This window comes from Labrus mixtus, chromosome 20 (genome assembly GCF_963584025.1).
Source record: "Labrus mixtus chromosome 20, fLabMix1.1, whole genome shotgun sequence".
NCBI lineage: Eukaryota > Metazoa > Chordata > Actinopteri > Labriformes > Labridae > Labrus > Labrus mixtus.
Window position 1 is genome coordinate 18,559,446 of NC_083631.1, and position 16,384 is coordinate 18,575,829.

The 16,384-nt window shown below is 43.1% G+C and overlaps 1 protein-coding gene across 2 annotated transcripts in view; it reads left to right on the forward strand.

Moving 5' to 3' along the window:
* The first annotated feature begins 974 nt into the window (after positions 1-974).
* The window catches only part of grin2aa (glutamate receptor, ionotropic, N-methyl D-aspartate 2A, a), a 140,099-nt gene continuing 124,689 nt past the window's right edge, over positions 975-16,384 (forward strand). The window contains exons 1-2 of one of the 2 annotated variants that reach the window (XM_061026927.1): positions 975-1,741; positions 10,667-11,173. In XM_061026927.1, coding sequence (XP_060882910.1) covers positions 10,670-11,173 — 504 coding nt within the window. In that variant the 5' untranslated portion in view covers positions 975-1,741; positions 10,667-10,669. Of the gene's footprint in view, positions 1,742-10,660; positions 11,174-16,384 lie in introns of those variants that run through there. The other variant, XM_061026926.1, reaches the window with a different exon arrangement.

The following is a 16,384-nucleotide window of genomic DNA, read 5'->3' on the forward strand; positions in this document are numbered from 1 at the left end:
TTCCTGTCTGAACTACCAAGTTTGACGATGAGGCAACGTCTTCAACAATCATTATTTACAGCTTCAAGATGGAAGGGGACATGGACATCGTCTGCAACACAAATAAGTTTGGGTTTACAGATTTGAACTTTTTGAACCTATTTTTTTTTTTTATCACAAGACAAAGTCAGACAATCTGTATATTCTGAAACCTGCACAGCAAATGATCAAATGATGAAAAAGGGAAACAAATAAAGAAGCCATTACAAATCAGGACAGGAGGACAGAAGTTTACCTGCTCGAGCAAAGGACTTCAGGTGAGTCAGCTTAATATATTCAAACTTTCTTAAACAGTAGGTGGCGCTGTGCAGCTTTACAGTTGCTTGGAGATCCCCCAATAAATAAAAACAGAGGAAGAAAAAAACTTTGCTAGCTAGAGTCGTGAGAAAAAAGAAAGAAAGGCAACAACTACGCAGAAAACGTAGATGCAACCACTGCAGGTACCTCGTCATTTTGCCCATGCACGTTTTCATAAGGATGATTTAAAGGTGTGTGTCAAATAAGCAAAGCTGCACAAAACACTGTTGAACTGATTTTTATATCAAGTTATTGCGTGTGTTCACATTCACGCGTTGTTTCTCTGTGCACACCCCGGTGTATCCACTTTCCAAACTCACACACTATATTGATTTTTATGAGCCGTTTAATCAGAGTGTGTTTACCTTTGCTGGTAAATGTGTTTATATCCCCTCATCTCCTCTGCTGTGCCCCAGTTTTCCGTGTGGATTCATGGTTAAAAAAGAATCCCAAAAGGCTTGAATGGAGGGAGCTGGAAAAAGAGTGACAGAGATGAGAAGAGAAACGGGGAAATGTCTGAAGGATGAGGGGGGGGGGGGGGTTAACATTGTTGTGTGACTCATTTGAGATTTATCCAAACTCTGCCTGTGTTAGTCTCTCTGACTGAGCTACTTCCTCGAGGAGCTTTAGCGCAGAGCGAGGGAGAGGGAGAGGGAACGACAGACCGACGGACCGCCAGTCCCCCTTTTTCTATCCAGCTGCCCGTGCCTCTGCAGAAGCGCGCAGGCACACACAGAGACCAAAACGCAAAACCACATGCACGCCACGCCACGCCACGCCACGCACGCGCGCACATACACACGCGCACGACGATAGAGAACCAGGGGGGGGGGGGGGGGGGGGAGAGAGAAAGAGAGCGAGGGAGAGACGTTTGGTCCCATGCACTGGAGCTTCTAACTGTAGTAGTCAACGTGCGTGTGCGTCTTTATGTGTGCGTCCGGCGGCCGCTCACCTGCCTCTTCCTCTCCTCGCCCGGGACAGGAATAACGGGATACCGGGAGCTCTAATAATCACACAGAGGCAGGTTGAGCCCCCCCAACAATGCGCGGGGCCAGCACAGATTGCAGTGGAGAAGAAGAAGCAGCGGCAGGCGCACACATAATGAAGATTGGATTACAACAACAGTGATTTTTTTTTTTATTATTCGCAGCTGCGAGCGAGCGAAGTGTCAAAGCTTGGGGGGGGGGGGGGGGATTTCATTCAGATTTCTTTTTTTTTTTCTCCGGACACGGTGGGAATAATTCATCGTCAAGAGATTCGGTGATATTTCTCCCTCTCGTCCTGTTGTGCAGTGTTTGTGAGAGTGATCCCTGTAAGAGGGCTGCATGGTTTCTCCGAGGAGAGAGGGGACTGTTGCAATGTCATCTCGCGCCACTGTTTTGGAGCTCTGTGGAAGGGAGATGCTGTAAGTACTTCGTAATTTTTTTTTTTTTTTCAATTAATTTTGGTTGTGGTGCTCCTGCAGTGTCTTTTGTCTCCTGCCCCCCCCCACCCCCCCTCGCTCTTGATCAGCGGGTTCTACCCACATGAGTCCCCTTATCCAAAGTGCGGCACCCACACTGTGGAGAGCGAATCAGTCCCTAAAACACGGCTAAGTGGATTTAAACGATACTCACAAGGTGTAAGACGCAAACAAGAGCGATCCCGTTTCTCTTCTGTCAGCTCTTACGCCAAGTATCAGAATTTCCTCATAATTCACATCCTAGCTGGCTGGCGCAGTAAGCGCAGCGCAACATCTCTGATCCGGCCAAATTACCCTAATCACATGTAGGCTATTCATTTGCAGTAAATGAATGTGAACCCATAAACTGACTGTACAGGTGTCACTCAAAGGCAGGAGATCCTTTGGTATTTGGACGAACGCACCCCTGCCCCTATTATCAAATCAGCTTTGAATAAGAATAACCACAATGCGATTATCACACAAGCACTGCAGGAGACTAAAGTAAAGCAAAAGACATGGTGTGCTTTCCGCTGCCTTTTCCCCCTCTTACGATCACACATTGCGGGGGTTCACTCGTGACACTGGTTGGTACAACTTCCCACTCTCTTCTTCGCCATCCCGAACCAGGACGAACATGCTCGCGCTGCGTTTAGGGAGATCTCAGGGAGCCGAATGTTTTATTAAGGCAAAAAAAAAAAAAAAAAAGAAGTCATTTAAGGCCAATTCCTGCTCCCGAGCCCTCCTCAAAACGTGACAAAAAAAAAAAGTCTACACAGGCTTTGCCCTAAAAAAAAAAAAAAAAAATCTTTCACTATGTAAGGACTGTCTTGGCTCAAGCGTCGAAGAAGCAGGCTGACATTGCACCAGTAGGTGTCGCACTTGTATTGTGTTGCCTCCATTGAACATAATCGGGAGATCCAAATGAATTTACATCTCCCCCCTGACTCCCTCTCCTCTCCTGTTTTCGGGATTCAGTCACGTTGTTAAAGCGCAGTTCTCCTATCACAGAGATGCCCCCCCCCCCCCACACACACACACACCCTCCAACCCCCCACCACATCTCTCTCTATGTATGTAAAGGCGCCAGCTGCAGCCCCATGCAAGGGCAATCCATATTTTTATGACAGCTAAAGGGAAATAATGAATTAACCCACCATACCACCCCACATGCAGATTGAGACCCTGCTGTAAACAGTAACCATGTCTGCTTTATGGTTCTCTCGGCTTTTTCTGCTGGTGTGTGTTTGTCTCTGTCAGATTATTGTTTGTTGGAAAGATTGCATTCGTCATTAGCAGTTGTACACTGGCAGCAGAGGAAGGCGAGAAGGGTGTGGAAAGAAACTGTGAGTGTGAAAGAACAACACTGGAAAAGTGGGATTGCATTTGAGAGGGAGGGATTGATGGGACTTATTTTAACCTTTCTTTAGCTAAATACCCCATAAAACAACTTAGTTTCTATTTCATGTAAAGGGTTAAACTCGACACTTTGGCCAGAGGTGGCTGCAGAACAAACAACACAAATCGCAGTTCAGTTTGTCTCCTGCTGCCACAAAGCAATCCAGACAGATAACAAATAACCCGTCAGAATATCATTGAATCCTTCTTTACGTCTACTGTCTATCTCTCTTTCCCGTTTTTTTTGCTTTAAGTGCCTTTGCAGCAAGAATTTATTTGCATGTCATTACAATAAAGCAAATTGAAATTCAGAAAAAGAGAGGGGGCCTAATACGGGGCCTCCTGCATACTAATAATGCAGAATCTGACTGATGCAATTAAGTGCAAAAAAAAAAGTTAAAGTAAGTGAGAGAGGAGACAAAGTTAACGCTTCACATATTGCAGGACGGCGTATATATGCATTGGGTATCAGGTGCAGAGAGAGGGACAATTATATAATGAGAATGCTTGTGGCCTCACTTTTCCCTTCTCTCTCTCTCTCTCTCTCTCTCTCTCTCTCTCTCTCAAACACACACACACACCACCGTGGCATCGTGGGTTTGCAGGGAGCTAAAGAGGTATGTGCAGTGGGCAGACAACATGTTGAAGCCTGAGTGGTAACAGACGATTACTTCCACTGGGCTTCTCATGGGTGCTCATGCACACGTCAGGGCACACAGAGCAGATGGCTGGGGCCTCGGAGAGAGAGAGAGAGAGAGAGAGAATGAAAGAGAAGGAGAGCGATTGAGTGACTGGGGGAATCAAAGGATAGATGAATATGGTGACAAAAAGATGAAGAATGTCAGAAGTTATGGGTGATCGTTTTAGTAATCCAAGGGGAGGTCTGGGGAAGTTAAGCGAGTGACGATTTTTTTCCTGATATCCCTGAATCCTTGACATCCCATGATGAGTCTTGACCCCTCCAAACATTGTCAGTACTTTGTATTCAAAGGCCTGTAGAAAGTTCCTAACCTATAAGCAGCACATTTGCATTCATACAACTTATTTTTTTTTGTTCTTTTTGTCTTCTTCAAAATAGCAGAATCTCATTTTAGAACACAACTCTTGAAAGAGGAACGGATGGAAAGATACAGAACCTGAGGGAGAAAAAAAAAAGCTGAGGGGGAAGAAAAAAAAAAAAGTAAATTTGTTGGAGCGGTTGCTGTTTGGGACGGATGAATAAATGAAGAAGTTTAATTTAGAATCTGCATAACCACAAAAGACAAACCCTCATGTGACGGGCATAAACCGACAAAACCAACACTAGAAGAAGAACAAAGAGAACAATCAAGAGGGAAGCCTGAACCTTTTGAATGTGCTCAAGGATGGAGAGTATAGGACTTCTCATGTGGTTAAACAGTTAAGATACTGATCATTGATCTCAACATCCCCAGAGACATCAGATCTAGGAACAGGCAACTAGAGGGAGAACCCAAATGCAGACATGTTCAGGGCTCCAGGTGAATAAATGTAAAGTTTAAATTCTGACTACAGTCGACTAATCTAAAGCTCAGAAAAATGCTAACGTTAGCTGTGCTAGCACCACCAGCTTTCAGTCCCCTCGCTGAATGTGTTACGCATTGCGGTCAAGTGGTTATATGCCAGCTTCACCTGACAGATACGACTTAATCTCCATTTTTTAGATGCCTAAACCACTCCACATTACTAGATGCCATCCGCCCACTGTTCTGGTTTATAACTACCCGATGGTGTAGCATTTTGGCTGTATGACAGTGTAGCCATTAACTAGAGCTACAGCCCTGCATGCTAGTGGTGGGCGCAGTGGCGGAGCTAGACTTTCTTGAACCTGGGTGGCCAAACTGTGTCACTGACTTATTCAGGGGTGGCTGTAGAGGCTCTATGTGGACACACACATGGATGAGATTTTTTTTTAGCTTAATTCTTTAAGGGCTCAAAAAGAAGATGCATTTAAAAAAATATCAATTAGAATTGCAAAGAAAGACACTAGAAGCCTCCGACACAGCCCCCACATACTGTATATATGGTCTCCATATATGGACTGTATTCCTGCACTAAACAAACTAGACACATGTCTCTCGCTTATAGGACATCTGCAGAAAGCTATTTATGGATATTAGCAATAGTCAAAGTCAAAATAGGTCTTCTATACGAGTTTCCAGATGAAGGAGATATGCTGTTGTAAAGAAAGTTTGCAGAACCTCGCTGGAGGGGTTTTCTCCTCACTTTGAGCCACAAGACAATAAGTGAGGTTAAACAATCCTGTACCTGAAACTGAAGTCAAACACATCGTATTATACACTGTTCTAAAAATGGATTTCATCCCAGCGTTAAGATATATACCTCCATAGTTAACTCAGTGCAAGACAAGCATTGGTGCTTGTCCAAATACAAGAATGGCAATGTTGTTTAGCTGCTTGTATTTGTTGAAATGTTGTCTTTATCTTTTGTGTCATTCTCCTAAAAGTGCACAAATTCAACTTAAAAAAAACGGCACAGTTTGCGTGTATCGAGTCAAGCTAACAAAACAGAAATAAGACCAATGTACTACCTGGGCAGGTCTGTGTCAGTTGTTGAGTTTGATCCACTATTTTGATATCGTGATCTTGCTGAGCCCTCTTGACTACATTACCAGAACTGTGGTGAACATTTAGGTGTGAACACCAATGGAGAGATGTTGGTTGATGAAAGAAGTTTAAAAGATAAAAACAAAGGGTTTTAAATGAATAGATGCAATAGCTATGAATGAAGTAAGACTAACGGAGGACGTGGGATGGAAAAGGAAAACTTACAGTATTCAGGGTATTCTTCAACACGAGTACACATTCACACATGCATCCTCTGGGCCGTAGCAGAGTAAAAACATACACTTATCATCCTCGGTTTCAACCATTCTGCCTCCGACTCTGTAAATAAATCATATCAATGGAGTGTGTTCAGTATGTTAATGTAATTTTAATGCGATTTAGGAAGATGGAAAGAAGAATGAATATGACCGCAGCTGTAAATGTAATCATATTAATCATCATGTAAAGATAATGCGCTTGAATTATTGATGCATGTGAAAGCAAGTTGTGTGTGGAGCAGAGACGTGGGCTTGCTGGGCTTTGTGGTGGGGAAGCTAAATGTGGTTATTGTTGTTGTAACAGTTTACTGAAGGAGACTTTCCTGCTGTTGTGTGAGTTTGTGTGTCACGATAAGGAGCCACATACCATTGAACAGAGAAGCGACAGAAAGAATAACCCCCTTTTTTTTTTTGTCATTTTCTTCTGGCGGCGGAATTTCTTTTACATATTTTCTCCCTCAGTAGGTCATAATCAAACATTCAATGTTTGAAACAAGGTGGCATGCTGTGAAGACAATTACCTTGTGGAGTGCTGGTTTGTTGAAAAGACTCTGATTAAAGACAACTGACCAGCGGTGGTGGGAAGTGCGACTCTAAGCCAATCGGCCGTTGGCTGTTAGTCCGTACTTAACAGCTGTTGACACAACCATAGGCTGAGAACCCAACCACCATACCAGTAGCTAGTAGGATTACAAAATCCAAAAGAGCGACACACCCGCACAGAAACTGCATATTGTGGACGCATTGAACACAATGGAAATCGTCTTGCAGGAAGACAGTTTAAACCTTTTTTACCTTTCGGGGAACCCCCCCAAAAAACAGACCACGCGTTATATAACAGTGTGACTCATATTCTGGATTTTACGGTACAGCAATATAACAGCATTTGAGCTTCTTACCATGAGAATGACGTCAAGGGAAAATGTACCATTTAAAAATGGTACATTTTCCTATGAAAATGTGATTTTTGACTCCACATGAATACTTAGGCTGCATAGACAGATACTATTAAAGTTGTGTGCCTTTGAATTGATGAGTCTATTTATGCCTGTGAACCAGTATTAGGCCTGCCAAACACCATTGACTTCGGTGGTGCCAACAAACGGTAGCCTTTGTGTGACGACCAACTGCCTCAATCTGATTTGGCGGGGGGGAAGCTCCGTCTCTTCCACTCTCTGTTTCTTCCTCGTACGTTTTGGACGTCTGTATCTCTTTCTCAATTTACCCTCCCCCCCCCCACCACCACCACGCCGCCCCACATTGCCTTTACTTCTTCTGCCCATTTTCTCTTCTTTTGTTCATTTTACCGCCACTCGTCCCTGGCTGAAACGTCCCTGTGATGCTGCAGGGTTGAATCAAGTAAAAAGAGAGCGAAAAAAAAACCCCACTCTTTAGTTAGTGAGATTGTCACACCAGCTATTGGAACTGAGAGATGATCTTGTCAACAATGAACTCCCCTGTTACTATAAATACCATAATGCGCCAAATTGGTACCAGTTGGACCCTTTTATAGTTCTTTATTTCATGCACTTCTACTGTTGGTATGTACAGTTCAAAGTCTGATTGTGTCTCATGTTTTCTGTTTTTTCCGGTAGGTTACTGTGATCTAGAACTCCCCAAATATATCCCTCAAATTCCTGACTATATAATATGTGTATAGAACATTTGGAAGTGTTTATGTAACAGTATTGAGCATGTCTTGTTCTGATCCTCTGCACAGATATACCAGACTGTGTGGGTTTCTTAACTCAACTGTAACCCTCCAGAAACTGCTGATGGAAAGCATTTGAACACTCTGATTGTCCAGCTGATATTGCTTCATTAGAAGTTAAATGTAAAGAATGATAGCAGCAGCAGCAGCAGCAGCAGCAGCGGCAGGAGAAGAAGAATGGCTTGATGATTATGAAGACAGTCCTTCAACTGGACAATCTATATTTCATTCCTTTTGACGGCACGAGTCTGCCCGGCTCGAGGGAACAACATGAAAAATTTAAAATGTTTTGCGAAGCTCAACTAACAATTAGAGACATACGGGTATTCTGTTTCTAAATATGAAAGTATAGAAATGTAAGAAAGTAAATCAGGCTATAGCTGACTGCTTAAACTAAGTAGTGTGTATAAAGAATAAATGTGTCCATACTGTATACTCTTTAGAACTAAAAGAAATCCTAAAAGGATCAAATGTTTTCACAAACTGTCAGGACTAGCCTTCAAGTAATCCCACAGTTTTTTTGGGTAAAAGGAAGATGACGGCTTTCCGACAGAGACACGAGGAATCCATTAGACTTGGGTCCTCTCTGCAATGAATGGACTGAGATTTGGATGATTCATCCCCAAGTCTGTTCTAGCAGTGTTTCTGCTCAGTTGCACAGTGGGGACAAGCAGTCCTGTGCTTGTTTAAAAAGAAAAAGAAAAAACACAGTACGACACAGAGCGCTCACATGCATAATTCAGCTCACAATAGAGCCTTCCACTGGAGTCTCAATTTCGTAACAGAATCACCAAGTATGACAAACCTTAGCCCACAGAAAATAATGCAAAACCACCATTATACTTTCAAATCGGACTGTTCTCTCTCGAAGAGCAAGAAGGGTTGAACAGTGATGAAGAAAATGTTCAAAATTCAAAAAAAGGAAAAGTAAAAAAAGAAAGGGAAAAAGTATTCTCATTTGGATACTCACAAAAGGTTTATTACAATTGAGAAACCCAAGAGGCCGATTAAGCAGCAGTTGGCAGATGTTGGAGGCGCACAAACATTTAAAAATAATCATTAATTGGCAAAGACGTTGCTTCAGAGTAGAAAGATACTCAGAGTGAAGTACAGAAAATAGATAGAGTAGACAGTATAAACTAAAGTAAATGCACGGATTCATGGTAAAAGTTAAAATATATATACATGATTATCTCCAACCATGTTTACCAAGATGGAAATATAAGATATGACAAGAAGTGATCAGATACTTAAAATCTTAGATGCCTTAAATTATAACTCAAAGCACCATGTCTTTCTGCAAATGAATGGAGTTTCTTATGATCCTATGATCTCAGTGCTTAAATCTATACTGGTTTCAGTAGTCTGATAAACGACCTCTTCTCTTCATCAATCATGCCCCAACAATCTCTGCACCGACACAAAAACACACGGTCCTGTCAGCGAGTCCATAAATCGGCAGCAGTGCACACGGACGCATTATGTAGCCATATGTTTCATGCCTTTGTGATTTGGCTCACGCTCTGCCGTCCAGCACACCTGCTCATATGTTTTACGCCTGATGATAAACCTACAGACCCCTCACTGACTCGATGTTTAATGCTCTCTGAGCATTATATCCAAGGAGGTCCGGTGAGAGTTATCTCTGTCAGGAGAGCGGGAGGGTAGACTGTGATTTGTGTCTGATGTCACTCTGCTCCTCCGTTCTGCTGCTGCAGAGTAACAGCTGTCGCCTTCTTAGCACTGACTCTATCTTTGTCTTATATTACCATGATTACAAAAGCTGTCTTTTCCCCAATGTAAAACCCCTGCCCACTACATCTTCCCAAAACGCTCCACCCCCTTTCTGAGACCTTAAATGGCACCCTAAACTATATATCACTGGTTAATCTTCATCTGTTGTCTTTAGCCTTTATGTAATCTGTCTCTTACTGACTTCCAGGATAAAGATTTGCCTGTGTGTTAAGTGTGTGACTGCTTCGTCTTTGTCGCTTGAGTCTTACATTTGACAATCTAGTAAATATAAATAAAGGATTAATTAGCATCAGCTGCACGGGGGTTGGGTATCAGACTAACTTTTTTTTAAATTTAAATTCTCAGATCAGATTTTTGTAGACAGAAAGAAATGGAAAGAGATTTGCTTCTCACACCAAAATAGTGGCGCTCGCAAAATTGTGACCCTTCCATAAGGCATTCAAATGAAACCTTTCAGGATCACCATGTTCTGCATGAGTTTGTCAAGCCCATTTTTCCTTCTTGTTGAAGATATAGACTTGAACGCTACGATATAAAAAAACATTTATCAATTAGCCCATAGGCTATATCATGACGTTGACAAATGTTAGCCATCATTTGAGACCGCTTTCTTACAGGTGCATGGATTTGATTTGTAAGCCCTGGATACCATTGCAAAATGGAATAACTAAAACTTCCAACTGTCAGAAGAAGTATACCAATGTTCAGGACAGTTTTTGGTTTGTTTCTGTCACGTGTAGTGCCCCCACATAAGTGAAAAATCAATGTATGCTGTAGGTTGAGTTTTAAGACACTCTACCTGTACGCAGTATAAATGTCTGCCTACCTCCTCCAAACAGCACAGCTTGCTCTTGAATCATCTGATCCTAGCAGTCGTGACCATAACGTCTATACTTGTTAGTCATCTTCTCTTTCTCTCAGCCCTCTGCAACTTCTTTCTCAAGGCCATCTCCCTCCCCGCGAGGTTTATGTGTTTAATAACATAAAGTGGAATAAAAAAGAGAAATTCTACCTGGATGTGTGGCCTTCAAGAGCTTGTGCATTAACAATTTATCTCCTCTCTTTTTTTTTCTCTCTGCCATCCTCTTTCCCTCACATCTCTCTCCCATCCCCTACTCCCTTTTTGATCTTTTCTGTTCTTACTCATCTTCATTCCATGCAGGGGATGAAGTGGTTTGGCAGTATGTCCCTGAGCAGCAAAAGGAGTAAGAGGAGGAGTAGAAGGAGCAGCACTTGTGGTAGTAATAGTGTGCTTCTATCCCTGGCTCTCCTGGTGGCAGTGACCCTGATCGCGGATCCTGCGGCAGCTCAAAAGCAGCGAGGTGGCGGCGGCGGCGGTGGCGGCGGCTCGGATAAAGTGCCCGTCCTGAACATTGCGGTTATACTGGGACGCACACGTTACATCTCAGATAGGGACATCCGGGCTCTGTGGAGCAAGGAGGACCCCATTGACGTCAACGTGGTCACACTGCTCGTCAACGAGACCGACCCCAAAAGCATCATCAACCACATGTGCGACCTGATGTCAGGGACCAAGATCCATGGCGTGGTGTTTGGGGATGGCACCGACCAGGAAGCCATCGCCCAGATTTTGGATTTTATTTCATCACAGACACTCATACCCATCCTGGGCATCCACGGAGGGTCGTCCATGATCATGGCTGATAAGGTAAGAGTCGGTCTATGTCGGATCTTTGAGTGATTGCGCGAGGAATGATTGTCTCGGTCGATGTTGGCGATGAATGGATGAACCTGTGCGATTCCAGGTTGGGTATGGAGTTGAGAGAATGCATGAATGAGCGGGGTTAAAAGTTTGAGATATGATTAATCCTTGGGTTTTGAGTGGTTTACGGTTCTGGCAGAGAATATCAGCCTTACATCAGAGTTGCAGAACTCTAGAGAAAGAACGAGGCTTGCGTTGTTGGATAGAGGCAGTGTGGAGGAAGTGGCAGGTAGGAGGGTTAGGTAAGTACCTGAAAGGAATCGCTGGAGGAACAGGGAACAGGTGGAGGAAGAAAGTGTTTAAAAGGCAGCTTGTTGGACAGAAGGAAGGCAAGAAGTATAGATCACTGGTGATACATAACAGGAGTGGGTGTTTGAGTTGTTGGGGTAACAGCGACTGCGTGGTAGAGTGAACTGGCATCTCTGAAGTCCTCGTTCCTAGTGGAGGATTGTCTCAAACAAAGTGCACAAGTCCTGATTGGCGGTTGCATTTGAAAAGGCAATGCCCCTCACCTCGCCACTCACATCGAACTATGAACAGCACATCACAGGCACTCCCACAGTCCTCAGATTCAAAATGTTCACAATCGGGAAATTCTTATCAGGGTAATTTGTCCATATAAAAGAAGGCTTTACCAAACGGCATGTTTGCCAGACTACCCTTAAAGATGACACCTTTTGAAGCACCAATGTTTCCTCATCAAATTACTGCCTGATAAAGATGTCAATATTGTAAAAAATAATCAAAGGACTGGATGAGTGATATAGTGGCAGTCTATCTCAAAGTGAATACAACACTTTTGGAAACCCCTATAGCTTATTTCCCACAGCTCAGTGCCACAAGCAATGCGCTTGACTTTTCTCTGACTTTCCTGAAGAGGATAAATAATATTTTTCTAAACCTCTCTTTTTCTTCATGATCCGCCAGTGCAAGAAAATCACAAATCTTTAGCTCCAGTCGCTCTGAAAGAATGGCATCCCTTTTTTTTCCCTATTTCACGCCATAAAGCAATCTCTCTCCCAGACAGTCCAGCAGATTTTCCCACCAAATCCAACCCCCTTTCCCCCCCCACCCCGCATTAATACGTCAGCACTGAGGAAGAAGAAGCTCTCTTTTTTGTAAATATACAAATGACTTTAAGTTACTGCGGCGAGGGTTTGTCCTTAAGTGCTACATGCTGCACCTTTAACTAGAGGGAGAGGAGAGAAGGGGGGGAAGGTAAGACGAAGGACGAGGTGGAGAGGGGAAGCAGAGATATGAAGGGACGAGGGATAATCCCTCCGTTTGACCAGAGGCGAGGCTGAGTGGAGGGGGAATTACAAAGTGTCCTGATTGGCACCTGCCACACGTCACCTATTTCAGCAGCACACTCACACAACTCGTGTCCCCTGTCAGGGAGTGTCATTGAAACAGCAGCAATTCAGCTCCTTGACAGCCGGAGTGTTTCCTCTGCAGGAACAGATGAGGGGAAAATAATCCACTTTAAAGCGCTCAAGCCACCACTTTGTGGTCTCTTTGTTTTCTTTCTCAGTATTCCGTCTATTCTCTAGGCTTATCCGTTGATCCATGCTAGCTTCAAATCTTTGTGTGAAGTTTAGGGAGCCTTTCACCACAAGGGTACCTAAGAAAACCAAGGAAAAGGTAAAGACATCATGTATGTTGAGCTATTACTGTGATAGAAATGTACCCCCCCCCCCCCTCCCCTTTCCAAAACCTACTTCACAGTGTATAAAGTTCATCTTCATTTCTCCAAACTTATTCTCAAAGAAATGTTTGGGATGTCAAAGTTTCCCCCCCGGATATCAGTTAGCTGAATGTGTATCTGAGGACACATAAGAGGATTATCATGGTTGATTTACAGCAGATTTTCTGACAGCATATCAAATAGAATCTCAGATCCAAGCTACAGATCAGAGCAAGGCCAAAGACGTAGAGGTCATACCAATCAAAACACTGGCAAATTAAACCAGAGATTGAAATATGCACTCTGACTTATAAAATCTCTTTTCAGTTAAATGTGTACTCTAACAAGTCAGCAATTTGTAATGAATGCTGATCAAAATTCCCTCAATGTGAAATGTTTAAAGAAAAGGCAACAAGAAGGTAGATTATTGAACATTTGACATATGAGGTGAGGTCGGAGCAGGCTGTGCATGAATGAGGACGGCTGTGGTTGTTTGGGACGACACAGTCCGATGGTGGGGGCTGGACGTCAGGGATGTTGGGTGGTAGTACTGCCAGATCACCTCGCTGAAGGTTTGGGGGAGCGCCGTGTACTCGATGGGACAAGGCCTCCTGGGCTTCTAAACACACTAATACAAATCACTAAATATCAAATGTGAATTTGCCACCATGTAATTCTTATTATCCCTATTTGGCTACTAAAAGACAGACCATCAAATACAATACACGCGCTCACATTAAATGTGTCTGTCCTGGGTCGCCTATGGCCTAGCGGTTAGGGACCCCCCTCCCCCCCAATGTATGAAGGCTTTAGTCCTCCAAGCGGGCAGCCCAGTTTCAAGTCCTGCCTTTGGCTCTTTCCTGCATGTCATTCCCCTTCCCCCCCTGATTTCCTACTCTCTCTTCTGTCCTGTAGAACATAGGCATAAAAAAAGCCTCCCTAAAAATATCTTTACAAAAAGGGTCTGCCCCATAGCCATTTGTGCGTATTGATACGTGCTAGAACAAACGTTACACACAGCTTTTATAGTCTTAGTCAGTGGAGAAAATGGTCATGATGATCTCAAGTGTGTGTGATATCCACTCCTAAACTCACAACAATTACAACAGTCAAAGGTGTCCACAGAGTGCTGCAGTGAGTTTAACATCCCGAACAAGAATATGGATTCTTGCAGTGTGTTCCCTGCTGAATCCAATCTCTGTGAGGTTTACACGGCGGTTTACAGTCTTTTTTAAGTTTATGTAACTCCTCACCCTGTGTAGGTTCAGGTTTACACGATTACCCTCTCTGAAGTGCTAGTCTTTCTGCCGCCTTGTTCCTCGCAGATTTTCTTTAATCCTCGTATGAAATATGAGGAGAAGCTTCGCCTCCAATGATTATGTCTCGTGAGACCCTCGGCGCGTTTGTCTGCTCACCATTACGCCTTAGCTCGTGTGTGCTTAGACGTGCGTGAAATGTCCCTGCTTACATATATGCTCGCATGCGTCTGTGTGTGGTGAGTGCACTTTTACTTTGTGCGTTTGTGTGTGTGTGTTCCTTTGCCCATCATTGAGGATAAATCTCCAGGTGAAGATGCCGTCCAATCAAAGCTGTTTTTTACGTCAACCTCTGGAGAGTTCAATCTAAGACACTTTTTACGCCATGTTTCCTTTCTTTTCTATTTTTTTTTATATCTCCTCCATATTCAGCTCTCATTCAATCTCCCTACCCCCCCCCCCCCCCCCCCTCCCGTCTTTCATTCTTGCCTGTTAATTAGATAAATGTTGCGGTATGGCCCGTGTGAGTCCCATCCATACATCTCTCCTGAATAATGCATCACGGTCCTGTATTGAAAAGAATTCATTATTGATTAAGGAAAGAAATGTCTTCTCTTGCTGCATTCTCAGCAATCCAGTATGAAGACCACCCTGCTCGCTCTTTAAAACTTGTTGGGTACAGAAAAAAGACCAAAAAAACTCCTCTCACCAGAGTGGTAACCTCCAGTATTGAAAAAATGAAGTGAATTTGCAAGTACCAAAAACTACAGTTCCTCCTGTGTCCACTTGAGGCTGGCTCCTAAAGACCCAGAAGTCACATTCACACCCCATATAAAAGCGTCTGTTTTCACAGCAGAAATTAAATGTTTACAGCCTAGTTTAAAAAAAATGTATTTTTTGGCACACACTTTTTAAAATAACTCATCTGTTTTGATTTGATGAAGGATATGAGTTATTCATAATTAGCCGCGTTGCTGACCTGACTTCTGGGGCCATGCGTTTCTCAGGAGGCTGAAAACCAGCCTCAGTAATATAATACTGTATATAATATGAATAAATCTAGAAACATCTGCGCACAGATGGGATAAAATTAGTCGATACAATAGACACTGGATATGCTAATATCGGCTAATATGCTATTTTCTAATTAAGACAAAAGCAATGCATAAATAAGACGAGAGGGGTGGCTTGTTTCCTGATTGATGACATCACTGAAACTACGTCCATGTTTTATACAGTGGATGTTTCTACCTTCATATTTTAGTGTTTTTTTTTTATGATTCTGCTGCTTTTCTCTTCTCTCTCTCTCTCGTCCCTACTTTAACTCATAAAGGCTTGTGCTTCCCTTACAGGCTGTAATTGTGTGGGTGGATGTCTAGCCTGGCTTCATGTAATTCTCACTCTAAATGGTTATCGACTGGCTCGGTAGTAAATACCGGAAACTGGATCATGTTGGTCTCTTACACTGTCTACTTTGTATTCCTTAAGTCTGTTTAAGTATCTGCACTAACTCTGAGCTGCCTATTGACACATCCAGCCTGATATGTGTGTGTGTGTGTGTGTGTGTGTGTGTGTGTGTGTGCTCTCTTCTGCAGCTGTTTCTCGTTCTCCTCTTTTAGAACACGCCACGTGAGTTAGATCGTGGTCTGTCTGCACCAGATGTGTTGACAGCAGAGATGTCCCACTTGGGTTCTTCAAGACAAAAAAAAAACCCAACTGAACATTGTGGGAAAATATTGTGACTCGCTTTAATGTCACACAGAACAGAACGGGTGTTACAGTGTGTCTGCATGTGTGTGCACATGTGTTTTGTAAATTTGCAATGTTGGTGGTGTCCGCCTGCAGAGTGACGTCTTTACTGACACACACACACTCACACACGCACACACACACTCACACACGGTGACACTTGATTTCACAATTTATCCCTTCAGCGTCTTAAGCAAATGACACTTCATTTACATGGACTGATTAATTATTTAGTGATTCAAACAAACTAATGAATATGATTAATTTGTCTGATGCTGCATGCTGCACAGACATTTCATATGTTTTTGTATTCAAAGCCGAGCATGAAACTCCCAGATTGTTCCTCTTACACATTTCACAAATTGTGAATGCTAAGAGTCCCTTTTTTTTTCTTTGGTTTCAGCAACAACACTTTTTTGAATAAATCTTCTTAAATATTTACAGTATTCTTCTCGACAAGAGCCAATG